At 37.0% G+C, this 14,929-nt stretch overlaps 1 protein-coding gene across 1 annotated transcript in view; it reads left to right on the top strand.

Annotated features, from left to right (window-relative positions):
- Nucleotides 1-9,357, top strand: part of LOC126475510 (E3 ubiquitin-protein transferase MAEA) — a 51,744-nt gene extending 42,387 nt beyond the window's left edge. The window contains exons 5-8 of the mRNA XM_050103426.1: nt 3,188-3,279; nt 7,758-7,908; nt 8,517-8,712; nt 8,859-9,357. Of these exons, the coding sequence (XP_049959383.1) occupies nt 3,188-3,279; nt 7,758-7,908; nt 8,517-8,712; nt 8,859-8,960 (541 nt within the window). The 3' untranslated portion in view covers nt 8,961-9,357. The remainder of the gene's footprint in view (nt 1-3,187; nt 3,280-7,757; nt 7,909-8,516; nt 8,713-8,858) is intronic.
- Nucleotides 9,358-14,929: the final 5,572 nt, after the last annotated feature.

Raw genomic sequence — 14,929 nt, 5'->3', positions numbered from 1 at the left:
GCATTTAAGCAATCATTCCTCCCGTGCTCCGTAGATGAACGGAACGTGGAAAAAGTCCTAGTTGGTATAACAGAAAGTACACTCTGCCAGGCATTTCACAGTGGTTTGTTGATGTGGGTTTGGATCTACATGTCAAATGTATGGTTTGGATCGGGCTGTTCCAGCACAAGAGCTCAGCTGTGATCAGCCAGTTGCCCATGGGCACCGGTGGGCAGGAGTGAGTTAACAGCTTGCACCCGTGTGCTCAATGTCAGGTGGACAGTGCTGGGCAAGCAGCTTACATGGAGCACTGTGCACAAAACATTGCCTAGGTAGGAGACCATGTACAAGGCAGTGCAGGGTGACTGGTTATAATTAACAAAAACTTTAATGTAATCCAAACATATGAACATTTTATTTAGTTTGAGAAATACATTTCCGTTTATTCACAGTTAATGAAATATTGGGTGTTAATCCTCAAGCTGGCACAAGATGCAGAATACTCGTAAGTTTTGAGTTGTGCAGCTGGGACCTTTCTGCAGCTTATACTCTCTTCAGCTTTTACTCTCTTCAGCATAGAAAAGAGTTGTTTGCAACCAAATGTGGAGCCAAATATAGATATAACGTCAGCTGCATTCCTGTGTAATTTGCAAAAGGCCTCTGCATGAAGATCCCAATACCTTCTTACCAAATTTGTGGTGTTGTAACATCTGTCTTTGAGCAGTGTGCTGTTTAACAAATCAGCTTTGATGAAGTTGTACAATAAATTGTTGATAATCATCAAAACTTCTCTCTTCAGGCAATTGAAGGGATGAAAAACACTTGAAAAAGTTAAGATTCCACTATCAAGTCGCCTTTCAAATAGATGAAGTTTGCCCATGAATGCGTTAATTTTATCACACATATCAATAATTAATAGATCCTTTCCTTGAAGTGAAGTGACTTATTTAAGCTGTTTAGATGTCTTGTAATGTCAGTTAGGAAGGCCAAGCTTGCCTCCCATGTCTTGTCATAGACTGACGGCTGCCCCTCTCCTTTCATTTCCATGAACAATGCAATTCCTTCCTGAATTGTGAAAAATGCATTGATAATACTGCATCTGCTAAGCCACCGTGCTGTGCAGTCATAAGGAATATTGCCTTAGGCTGCTGCCAGGTCATGCAAAAAGCCTTTGATTGACACTGTGGTGCCCTCCAAAATTTGTGCACGTCACCACAACCTTAATGACATTGGCACATTTCACACTTTCGGGACAAATAGCTTCCTGGTGGATGGAAACAGTGTATACTTGATATTTCTTTTCAAAATTCTGTCTTGATATTTTCCTTCAGACGAGTCACAAAACATTGCTGGCTCTCAACCATTTGTGGTGCACTGTCTATTGCCTCAGAAGAGAGCCTGTCCCATGGCAAGCATGTTTCCTACAAACTCACAGACATCATCAAATATGCTGTGACCTGTGGTTGTGTACTCCATCAGTATCACATCTAGCAGCTCCTCAGAATCCTGTAGTTCCAGATATTATGAGCTGAGCAAAATCTGTGACATCTGTGGTTTTTTCAAGGGCTAGCAAAAAAGCTATTAAAGTCTGGCACTTTTGCTTCAGTTGATTTTCCAAATCCATGCCCAATCATGGATCTGATGAGATACCGTTTGCTTGGAGGTGCAAACTCCTTCAACTTTTATAAGCTTTGCTGGCACTAAGCACTCGATGATGCCAAGCAGACATGATCTCACCAAAGACCTATTTAGAATGGTCTTCCATTTCAGTTGCCGCAAGGATGTGTGCAACTTAGTAGTTTACTCGAAATGCCGCACCAGTTGAAACTTCGTCATCGTCAGAAACCTACAATAGCTGTATAACACATCTGTAAAAAAATGAAATCAATATGTATACAGAGCTCGTAGAAGTATGTATTCATTTGTTATATTTATTTATTTTGCATCATATTGACCTATTCTGAACTACTTCCTTCAGTGTAACAAAGCATTTTCCTGCATTACTATCCAGCTCATTGTACTGCTTCACATGAAGAGACATGTAGTGATATGCTGTATATTATACTCCTTCATCGTATTCAGAATTTCAGGACACAGGTGATACTGAGGCAACCCATATTTCTCAACAAACAAAAACCTCTCTTCCCAACTTTGTGAAAATGGCAACAGGCTCCTTATAGAACTCATTGTGATCACTATGTCCACTACAAAGCACAAGGTGTAACTAAGCAACAGGCATGTGTGGTGAAATGGACCTTTGCGGGTGGCCTAACCCCTAATGCCTGGTCGCTGGGCAAGCCCATCTAAGCCCATGGGTGTCCATGTCCCATGGGGCTGACTAGGAACAGCCTGGTTTAGATCTACATGTCAAATGTATGACCAGGTTTTAACAGTTTGTCACCTTGTGATTAACTTTCAGTGTGGACTGCATCCATATTAATGTGGTATTGCAGTACTACAAGATGTATGAAAACATGCAGACTGTAGCTGTAGCCAGGGAAGTTAGGATTTAGGGTTTCCTAAATTACTTCAAGCAAATACGGGAGTGATTCCTTTGAAAAGTTTGTCAGTTTTCCTCCTCCTCCTCCTCCGCCTCCCCCCCCCCTCCACCCTCCTTCCCAATAGTGAACTCGTTCCCCAAGGGGAATTAACTCTTTAATCTCCATTCATGTGCTACCTATGCGCCTTACTGAGTTTGTATGGGATGTAGCCAGATAACAGCAGTGTTGTGAGGATGGAAAATGAAGTCACCTTGCATACACCATCTTTGAAATAATTCCCATACCTTTGTTTTTGGGGTGGACACATTACAGCATATTGCATCACATTATTCCATTTGTACTTTGTCATTGTGTTCTGTTTTATATTTGTACCATTAGTTTTCATATTATTAGTCATTTGCTGTGTATTAAGTACTTTGCTGTGATTTTCTTAACTGTTAAATTTTCAAAAAACACTTGTATTATTACAAGATAATGCCACAACACGGCACCTTCAGATAATGTATGTAATAATTGTTGTTCCTCAACTTACCAATTGCTTATCCAATATTTCTTCAACATGTGTGCACATTCTAGATTTTGGAAATAAGTGTGAAAGTAATTTTGGATAGATTCCATGTCTTAAGCAAAACATCATCTTATATGTCTTTGCAAAGTAGCAAATATGCATCAGTTCAGTTGTTAAGAAAAATTCATCAATTTCTTAGGCATGCCCGTAAACATTTCTCGAGTTTTGAAGAGGAGCAACTCCAAGATGTGCAGCATTGTATGGCCCTTTTGGCATTTCCAACAAATACAAGTAAGTTATCTCAAATTTTAACGCCTTTCGCTATTCATTATTATATGATACTTTTTATGATTATACCATCTAAAAGAGCATTTGAATATAAATTTCATTATCTTTTCATGTTCCAGAGTCTCCTCATGTGTGTACTTTGTTGTTTCTTTGTTATTCTGCCCACTTTTGCTTTTGTCTTGTGGTTTCTATTGATGTTTTTTGATGGTATTTGTGAAATTTTCTCAGTCTTCCATTTCATGTAATGTCGAGTCCTTTATCCACTTCATTTTTCCCATCTGAATAGCTTACTTCAAGAACTTTTCTTGTTCTTTACCTGAACATATCTGTGAATCTGCATGTATATGTATAAATTTCAGATGTTGCTCTCTTCATACAAATTCCTTCTTTTTATTGGTGTAAAATTATTTAGATATTTTTGCATCACCATTTTTTCATTATTTATAATTTTATTCCACCAATTTGTGTTGTTTCTACTGCTGTTATTTCTGCTGCATATACTGTTTCCAGAAGTACACTGTCTGATCAAAAGTATTCAGACAACTCTATGTAATTCGGTATTGACCACTAGATGTCCTGAGAGGTGGACCTGCCAGTATAAAAGGAGGAAGAGAGTACTGTGTTCTCAGTAGAGAAGCAGTAAGAGCAGAAATGGGCTGTCAGGAAAGCTGTGACTTTGAATGCAGGAGGTTGAAATTAGCTGTACAGATAATCTGCAACAATCAGCAGAGTTCTCTAACTGGGGAGGTATCAAGAATGGTGTCCATCAGGGTTTAGTCTTGGGTCCCACATTGTTCTTAATATATATTAATGACTTGCCACTCTATATTCATGAAGATGCAAAGCTAGTTATTTTTGCTAATGATACAAGTATAGTAATCACACCCAACAAGCAAGAATGAGGAAATTGTAAATGATGTCTTTCAGAAAACTATTAAGTGGTTCTCTGTAATGGACTCTCACTAAATTTTGAGAAAACACAGTTTATACAATTCTGTACAGTAAATGGCATAACACCATTGATAAATATAGACTATGAACAGAAGTCTGTTGCTCAGGCAGAATACTCAAAATTTCTGGGTGTGTGCATTGATGAGAAATTGAACTGGAAGAAAGACATCGATGATCTGCTGAAACGGTTAGGTTCAGCTACTTTTGCTATTAGGGTTATTGCAAATTTTGGTGATAAACATACAAGTAACTTAGCCTACTATGCCTGTTTTCATTATCTGCTTTCATATGGCATCATATTTTGGGGCAATTTGTCATTGAGAGAGAGAGAGAGAGAGAATTCATTGCACAAAACATGTAATCAGAATAATAACTGGAGCCCTCCCAAGATCACCTTGCAGACATTTGTTTAAGGTACTCGGGATATTCACAGTACCTTCACAATACATATATTCACTTATGAAATTCATCATTAGTAACCTGTTCCAGTTCAAAAATAACAGTGAAGTGCATAGCTACAACTCTAGAAGAAAGGATGCTCTTCACTATTCTGGATTAAATCTCACTTTGGCACAGAAAGTGGTGAATTATGCTGCCCCAAAAGTCTTTGGTCATTTGCCAAACAGTATTAAAAGTCTGACAGATAGCCAACCAACATTTAAAAGCAAGTTAAAAGAATTTCTGAATGACAACTTTTTCTACTCAATAGATGAATTCTTAGATATGAATTAGTAACTGTAAAAAAAAAAATTAATTATTTTGTACAAAGAAAACATATGTTAAAGTGACATGTTACACATCATTACGAAATGCCATTTCCATGATCTGTGGAACAAGGATTAATGTAATGTAATGTGGATTTGTCGCTGGATGTCACCTAAGTAACAAATCTATCAGAACATTGCAACCAATCCAAAGCTGCCCAAGTTGACTCTCAGTGATGGGATTAAGTGGAACAGCAAAGGAACAACCACAGCTAAACTCAGACCAGGTACACTTATACTCATGAAAAGGGACAGATGAGAATTGCGGAGGGTGGTTGTAAAAAATTGCATGAAATCAGCAGAAGGAATCGCTCATGAGTTCAGTAGTGCTACCAGCTGTCCTACTAGCACAATGACTGTGTATAGGGAGTTTAAAAGGAATTGAGATAGAGTGGTTGAGCAGCTCCTTACAAGTCACACTTTTCTGTTTTCGAAGCTAACCATTTCTTGAGCTGGTTAAAAGGGAACACTGCTGGACAGTGAAAGACTGAAGATTGGTGTTCTGTAGTGGTGAATAAGTACTATACCCTTGGCAATCTGAGGGGTGGGTTCGGGTTTGGAAAATGCTCAAAGAACGTTACCTGCCACAATTTGTAGTGCCAACAGTAAAATACAGAAGAGGTGGTGTGCGGTATGAGGGTGTTTATTTGGTTAAGGTGTGGTCCCCTTATTGTGCTTAAGAAAACACTAAATGAGGAAGGATTTGAACACATTTTACAGCATTGTACAGTAGAGGAACAGTTCAGAGACTATACTCATTAACAAGACAGTGCACCTTATTACAAAGCAGCATCTGTGAAGCAATGGTTTTTGGATGGTAATATTGGCTACTAATAGGTGTCCAGATACTTCTGATCTGATAATATATGGTTATGTTGTATTGTCTTATATTTTATGCTGATGAATTTTGTTGTAAATTCCATGTGAGCATCTATGCTTTTGGAGTTCCAGATTCTTTCTTGATTAACCCATTGAGTTAATTCCTGATGGTTGAGTTATTTGAAATAAGGGACTTATGCAAATTTCTTATTGGTTATTGCTGTGAACAGATTGTCCTGTAGCAACTTGCAATTTACTGTATTTTTCACATGAAATTTGTAAATTCGTTTTTTATGTAGCTTTTTCTCTATTGTCCTAAACATATTCTCAGTAGCTCATGAGGATTGTGACATCATTTTCAAATGCCAGGCTCCTCACGTTGCTTTCTCGTGTGTCCTGATAATTTTCTCAAGAACAATGATAAAGATCAGGAATAAGAACCTGCCATGCTGCTGCACTTCAGTTTTGATCTTAGATGACATGGAAATTTCTCTCTTGATCCAAAATTTTTCAAGTTTGTTGAAGAAAACCTGTCAGTCTGTGGAGTCATACCCCTTCTTGAAATTCATAAAGAGGACCACTGTATTTCTGCTATTTCCCACCTGAAGAATTGTCTTAAGATTCCAGAACTGTTCTATGCAGGAGCATCTGTTGTAAAAATGTACCTGGTACTCTACCTGGAGATCTCCCTTATCTTTTGAGTTTGTTTGGGGGCTTTGATCTTTGATATAACTTTGTAGGTGACTAGCAAGAGATATAGACCTAAAGAATTACATAAGAATGTTGCACCTTCTCCCCCGCCACCTTTCTTGTGAAGTGTATGAGTGCACATCCCCAGTCAAAAGAGATTTGTTTGGTTTTCCATAATTCTGCTATTTTCTTTTCATTGTTTGCATAAAAATTTTCATCATTCAGCTCCAGAATTCTGCAATAATTCCGTCTTCATATGTGAATATTTTATTAAATAATATATGCTATTTCCATGATGGTTGGTAGTTTAGTTTTCTTATTGAAATTGTTCTACAGCTTAATAGTGTAAATAGTCAGCAGTGAGTCTTAATTCTGCTTCATAATACACACAGTCAGCAGTCAATTGAAATTCTGAAATTCTAGAAAGACTGTATATGTAAACTGAAATCTGATTACAGTCGAGTATATCATATATGTACACTGTTAAATTAAGAATTAAAATGTGTGGACAGTTTGTGTGTATTTAAGAGAAGAGATGTTTGATGCCACATAGAGTAAACACGCTAATAACAGACTGAAAATGTAGCAAGAAATTAAACATAAGAAAGTCAAACAATGGAAACTCCAAGTTGGAAAATGAACAATATAAGGAAAAGGTAGATTGCTGCTCACTGTAAATATGACACACAGAGTTGCAGACTGACATCTCCTTGCCACACAGCCTCCCTGCCAGAGATGCTGGACATGTGTGTGTGCAGTGTGCTTGCTTCTATGAACGAATGTGTCTTTTTGTTGTGCCCGTATGCAACTCAGCATGTCACATTTATGGGTTAGTTGCAATCTGTCTTTTCCTTCTACTGTTTAGCACAAGAGAGCACTTTTAATACATATGACCATAACTTTTTTCCCAGTTATTTGTACTTCATAAAGAAATGTAGCCAGTATTTGTCTTTATTGTTGACTGCAACATTTATGTGTACACTTGTGATTGTATCCATGTTGCTTTGGTTAGAAATCACTTCTGTTGTTTTAGGGGCTAAGATAATAATATTATTACAGTTGATTATCATGAGGAAAGTAGAAATGTAAAGTGCCAGTTTTACAGCTCTATCTAGACCATTTTTACTAATAATACTAACATTTTGTTGTATCTCCTAAATTTGGTACACCTTACAGCAAGATGTAACTGTAGGTGTAAGTAGATGGAAATTAATTCTGTGTAACTAATATAAATATTCTGATTTCTTTCTCTTGCAGCTCTTTCACCATATAAGGAGCTGCTGGATGAAAGCCGATGGGAACGGTTGGTGGAACAGTTCCGGCAAGAAAATTATAGGCTGTTCCAGTTAGCTTCCCAGTCTGTTTTCACAGTTGCCTTGCAAGCTGGACTGTCAGCCCTAAAGACACCATATCCTTTTTTCATTGCAGTAGTTTGTAGTAGTAGGTAGTTTGTGACTTGATCCTTATTGTGTGTACATCTGGGTTCCATGGCTGTTTTTACATTCAGTAAAACTTTTGTAGCCATGTGACCAGATAATCATGTTTTTCTGACCAGTATTTCAGCCACTGTTGCAAGGTGACTTCATCAGGATGGTTTATTTAGTGCTGGGCCAGTGCCTTATTGAAATCTCATACAGAGTAAGCACACCCTGTTCAGTCAGTTTGTCAAGAATGTCACTGAACACTACCCCTGCATTTGCGGATAAAAGCCAATAGGAAATAAAACACAAACTACTATCAGTAAAGGATTTCAGTTCTATCCGACCATTCAATGAAAAACAGAGTTCAATGATGATGTTGACAGACAGCCACAAGGAGCAGGATGAAATTGCTCTACACAAGATGTGATGGAGGTCACTTAACAACACTGGTTAAAACATTGGTCTGCAAAAATGATGATGCATTCAAACTTTAACCTGGTGCTTATTAAGACTTTTGTGTGTATGTTGTTCTGACTACTTATAAATATTGAAAAAAAGAAAGAAAGTAGCTGTATGAGCCTTAACGGACTATCACTCAGTGTTACAGTCAGAATCGAGAAAGTCGGAACCCAAGTTGCCCTGTGTGCCAAGAGTCACTGAATGAGCTAGCTATGCCATTACCTTTTGCACACTGCTCTCAGTCTCGCTTAGTTTGTGCTATTTCAGGCCTTCCATTGAATGAGCACAATCAGCCAATGATGTTGCCAAATGGCTATGTTTATGGTGAACAGGTGAGTTGTCCAAAAATTCTCAGTTTATAACTTATTATTATTATTATTATTATTATTATTATTATTATTATTATTATTACCATTATTACTACTACAATTGTTAATGTTGTTATTATTTCACTGTTGATATCTGAGATTTGTTGCAGGCTTTGGAACAGATGGCAATGGAGAACAATGGTCAGATAGTGTGTCCTAAGACAAAAGAGGTCTTCCCCTATATAAAGCTGGAAAAAGTATTTGTAATGTAAAATATTTTGTACACCTTCAGGTGCTGCGTTGTTACTACTCCCAAATTAAAATGTTAATATTTGATCTGTTCACTCTTTTATGTTTGTTTTACTTTTTTACATTGGTATGTATTGTATGAGACTTGCACATCATGGTTGAAATCTACAACAAAATCTGTATAAATGTTATAACATGATTTAATTTGTATCAATGTTCACATTACTTAACTATTTGCATGATGGTTCCTGCAATATTTCTGGGTTCTTGCAATTTGATTATAATGTTTGAAAATGAAGTATTTAATATTCCTCTGATGTGTATCACTGTCAATATTTGTAAATTCAGGGAGGAATGCTGTGTATGTGTCACAAAAAGTGTAATGTTTTGTATATGTGTATATACATATCTGAGAAGTAATAAAGAAGTTGCATAGGAAAGAATAAGCCACTGTGTACAGAAATTGTTTTGTTGTACTGATGACTCCTTTATCTAGATCAGACCCCAGTGGTAGGCATATCTGTTGGTAAAATTATTCTTATACCACTAGTTTTTACATTAGATACACTGACAGTTCATCACTCCATTAGTGCTCTATCCAATTTATATTTCTCAGAACTTCATCAATTATGACATAATTGGACATAATTACAAGTAATTTTCTAACAAACTTTATAGCAAGGTTTTAAATTTTTGAAAGAACTGCTCATTTTTGGCTGTTGAGTTCAATTTGCTATGTAAAATCTATCTTCTAACATCAAAACCACCTATATTTTTACTTGATTTTGTTCTAGCTTTCCCCAGCTGTGAATTTTCAACCTTTCCCCTCAGATCTCTCTCCTTCTCATAGACTTGTCACTGAACATTTTTTTTTCTGTCAATTAGTATAACTCATCATTTTTGTTGTGGACTCAATGTTTATTGAAAGCAAGCTAACAACACATTCACAGTATGGTTGTAATCAAACACCAGTCACTTTATGAGTAATTTAGAGGTATCATTTTATCCATTACCTCAAACCCTCTTTATCTAACTAAGTTAAATGTTAAAATTTTTGTGATGTGATGGCTGCAATTAGGTGCTCACACTCCATTTTGTGACGGTATTCCTAAGTACTTCCTATTCAATTTCACTTCATTCTTCATATGTAATGGTAATTCTCGCTGTCAGTGTCAAAATATTTCAAACTTTTAATAAATATTTATACAGCAGCAGACTAAAGTATAATGTTTACTGCATTCTGATATCAGCTTGATGACTTAGGATGGGAATCTCTCTCTCTCTCTCTCTCTCTCTCTCTCTCTCTCTCTCTCTCTCTCTCTCTCTCTCTCTAGCAAAACTCTAAAAAAGACCTAATTAATGTTTTCCATGGCTTTCCTTAATATGTTAAGGCAACTACCAGGAAAGTACAAAAGTAATTTCTCACCTATTCTTTCCCCATCCCAAGCTTGTGTTCAGTCTCTGATGAAATCACTGACAGTGGAAAATCACTCTCTCCTCCTCCTCCTCCTCCTCCTCATCATCCTCATCATCATCATCATCATCATCATCATTGTTGTCATCATTGTCACTATCATCATTCACTGATGCAAGGTACTGACTGTCATTGCACAACAGTTCAATGTGGGGTCAGAGTGTACAGAAGGAATCTTGTTATTTGTTCTTAAAAAATATTAAAGAAAAAGAAAGCATTGTGGGAGCATGTAATGTTAGCCAACCAGCATCTCTGAGGTAATTAAACCACGATATTAAAGAGCTTAAGAAAAAAACTAACAAACTTTTTAATTACTTCCTTATCACCATCTAATTATTTAATTAGCTGATTAATGACACAATCAAGAGAAAGCACCATGACGCAATTAGCTATTAGTTCAAAACATTAGCCGTTACTATGATGTGTGATAAGTAATTCAACAAGTATTTATTAGAAAGTTCTCTATTCTTTGATTACTGTATCAAGTCATTTTGTTTGGGAGTGCAGAGTTAACTTCAGTGACTTCTCCCTCTTAAATCATTACCAATGTATTGTAAGAAGAGATGAAACCAGTTAAGTCATAACAACAGTCAGAAACATAGAAAACAACTTACCAAATAATAAAGACAGAGTTGTCTACATTTACATAAACAAGACTGCTGCTACAGTTGTGTGGAACTCTTAAGAGGGTATTGAAAATCGTTTTTTCACACACTGGTGGGTGGCATATAAAATGTGTAAGCTTGATCATGCCCAAGAGGATAAAATTAGCTTGCAGCAAGTGACCAAAGTGACATCCAATTCAAAGGTTGCACCTGGACATTGAGCCGCATGAACTTATTACCAGAACCTATACATATACAGGATTTTTTAAAAAAAGTTGAGTATTTTGAGATATTGTAGCACCCACCAAAACAAGGAAAAAAGTTAAGTAAACATGGGGCCCAAAACAACTATCTTAAGACTTCATTTTATGATACTGTGACAGATGTCTTCTGCTGAAAATTCTTTGCTTTATATGTTTTGGGAGGAGTCAGTATTGGACCAAAACAAGAAAAAAAGTCCTGTAAACATGGACTCTAAAATGCGTACCTTATGAGCCACAAGCACTTAACAAGAGACGTGTTTCACAGCAGCAAAAATCAACAAGTGCTCACAGCTCTGAAGGTATGCATTTTAGAGCCCATGTTTGCTGGACTTTTTTTCATATTTAACACGATGTACACACATTCTCTTTCTACATGTCTTATAAATTGAATCCCCAGCTGCCTTTTTCTGCCTATATAAGGGGTATCCAAAAAAAGACAGAATTATTTTTTAAAAGCTATATGTTTTTGACAAACACTATTGCACAATCTCTGATGGTGTCGATCATCTACATATATTGTCTGCTAGCCACCAAGCTCTTAAATTTTTTCAATATTTTCATCAGTTTGGGCAGTTGATGGACATCCAGAAGGAGGTTAGTCATCAATCGACATGTTGCCATTTTTAAGTCGAGCAAACCACTCACACACTTTGAGTTTTTCCCATAGCATCACCTTGGTAAGCTGTTATCAAAATTAAAGCAGTTTCAGCAGCATTTTTACCGAGTAGAATACAACATTTCAGTTAAACCTGCCACCATAAAAACAAATCAAGGACAAAATAATGCTACCAAAATAATCACTGCAGATGACAGAACAAGCCAGGTCAACAACACAGGTGGCACACCCCCTCATATATGAAGACTAATATTGGGAAGAGTTGCAGGAATTTTGATAACAGTTTCAGTAATGGATATGTAGATTCATGAGGAAAGTTTGTGTATATAATTTCCAAATTTTTGGTGCAAACAGGCAGAACTAGGATGAAGTTCCCCAGCCATGTCTTTTTCTGTTCTTCATGACAAAGATTTGTGGGCACACGAGATGGGCAAAAAGCAGCCCGCTTGCATTGCCAGGCCAACATGAATTGCTGTTACAGGGATTCAAACTCGAGCTACTACTGAATTACCAAACAATCTGAGATGCAAGGTACATCGGGTTTTATACTGATAAGAACAGATTTTCTGGTCCAAAGTTAATGTTTAAGGGGTGTGAAGCTTGTATTGGACAGATGCTGGAGTTGGGCTGTCAGCAAGTGGCCATGACTCACGCCAAACTGGCCCTGTAATTTCACAGGCCAGGCTTCCAGTAGCTCACAGCTCTCATCATTGCTCCAAGATGTCACTCCAAATGCCAATTAAATACGGAACAGATAACATTCGTGCCTTTTGACAGCTTGCTCGGCATGCGCTGCTTAAATCTTGTAAGTTATATGAAAGTGATAATACTCCATCACCTGGCATTGTTCTAAATTTCAATCATAGCTCTATGTAGTGGCCCATAAACAAATGTACCGCTGTGCCATACTAGTTGTGTAGCTTTACGTACTTAGTGCTACACCTGCTGGGGCAGGCTAAAAAATGAATTCTTTTAAAATATTTCTTGTGAGGCATCATTTGTAAGAAACTGTGAATTTCTTGAGACTTGTGCTTTCATTTTACTTCCATAGTTTTAGCCCCTCTCCGTGTATTACATTTGTTTCCATGAACTACAGATACAGTGCAGAAACTATTTGCCCCCTCTCCCCCAGTGATTTCCCCCTGCACATATATTACAATGGAGAACCTCGTTACATAGACTATAGTTCTTAATGCTAATACAATGTTAACACATTAAGTGATTAATTTGTCTGCTGAGTTTGTATTTTTTGGCCCTCTGACACATGGTGGATTTCCAAATGCTCTGTCAATAAGCATTTTCAGAAAGAGTTGTTTTGCAGTACTGCCACTTCTCACCTCACATCCTTAGCAAATCTGATTATTCTAATAATTAAGTGGAAGATTTGTATATGTTTTAACACTTCACTACAGACGAGAAAATTTGATTTATCATATGGACCTGTTTTCAAAATATTAGCAAGACTGTAAAGTGTCCTAGGCATAAGTCAATTGAACAAATAAAAAGAATCACTTTTAAAGTTAAACTCACACATTCGTGAAGAGGACAGCAACTCACTGTCTCTGGTTGCTACACAAACAAAGCCATGTGGTGTATTTGTATAAGGGGAATGCATCTAGTCCTGGGGTAATCAATCTGGTCCCTAATGCCCACTAGTGGGCGCTCCAGCTTTTGCGGTGGGCGGCAGGCAGTATGGATTTTAAAAATACTTTCATTAGGTTTTCATAAAATTTTGACAAAGTATTTGCTAAGTAATTGTAATTATATACTTTAACTTGTTTGCAACTCTGCTCTGTAAATTTTATGAAGTGAAGTTACTTCCCTACTTTATAAATCACTCTTACTGTAGAACTGTAGAGCTGTTAGAAAATTTTACTACTAACAAAGGCACAAAAGTGGGTAGTAGGTAAAAAAGGTTGACTACCCTTGATCTACTCAGTCACTGAACATACAGAACAACCTCTTATAGCAAACAATATCCAGTTTGATGCAAGATCTCTGAACCCTAGGCTACCATGAGTTCTCTAACCAAGGTGGTTGCCAGATGCCTTCAGGCACTGAAGACGAGACATCATTCCTGGTGCTAGATTGTAGCACATATTAAACCTTAATCATACTGTTATAGATTGTTTCCTGTCACCTGAAATACTCCATACAGCCATGAAATGTCATTACAGATAACATTCAAGTCTGTCCCACCTCACATTCAGTGGGGTCAGCCTCTAATCTGTCAAAATCATTGTGAGCCATATTCACAAAACATGCAGTCAGAAACAAACAGACTATTACAATGACCTCAAAAATTCTTTTGCTGTCATTCTATATGTTTCTGTGTTGTGTTATCACAGACTGGTTTGCACAATGTTGCCATGATGCAATATTTATTTGTGGTTCTCAGAGACAAATTTACGGATGTCAATACAGAAGCAAAGAAACTAATCTCCGATATGGATCCCTTAATAAAAGCTGACATGCAAAGGTTCAGTACAAATACTTGTGCATGTAAATAAAAACATTTCATCAAAATAAAATACAATTTCCCCAATAATCGCAGTCCCTCTGCAAGGAGAGATGTTCAACAGTGATTGTTTCCATACAATAACATTATCTGCAGAAAAAAGACTAAGGAAGACACTGTAAATAAAGAGATATAAGAACACTGGTTTAGTAAATGACAGTTTCATTCTCATCGATGAATTATGGTGTCCTGGAGTTAAACAGAGAAAAATCTCAGAACTCTACTAACCATTACATGCATCTCACTTGACGGAAACCAGACATTTGTCACTATGAAGAGAGTTCCCATTTTGCAGTTGGCCTTAAATGGATTCAGGACACGTGTGTAAGATCACTAAGATTGGATGAAGTTGCACGAGAATAAGAAACTATACTCATATTCAAAAGTAGCTGTCAAACCCAGTGTTCGAATTTTTTAAGTCACTCAGAGTAACTGCTGGGATGTTAGGTCAACTAAGGACATTGCTGATTTTGTTACATGGTCCTTACACCCAGTGCTACTCTTCCATTTCAAATG

The sequence above is a fragment of the Schistocerca serialis genome, chromosome 4, assembly GCF_023864345.2.
Source record: "Schistocerca serialis cubense isolate TAMUIC-IGC-003099 chromosome 4, iqSchSeri2.2, whole genome shotgun sequence".
Lineage (NCBI taxonomy): Eukaryota > Metazoa > Arthropoda > Insecta > Orthoptera > Acrididae > Schistocerca > Schistocerca serialis.
This window is presented reverse-complemented; position numbering and strand designations above follow the sequence as displayed.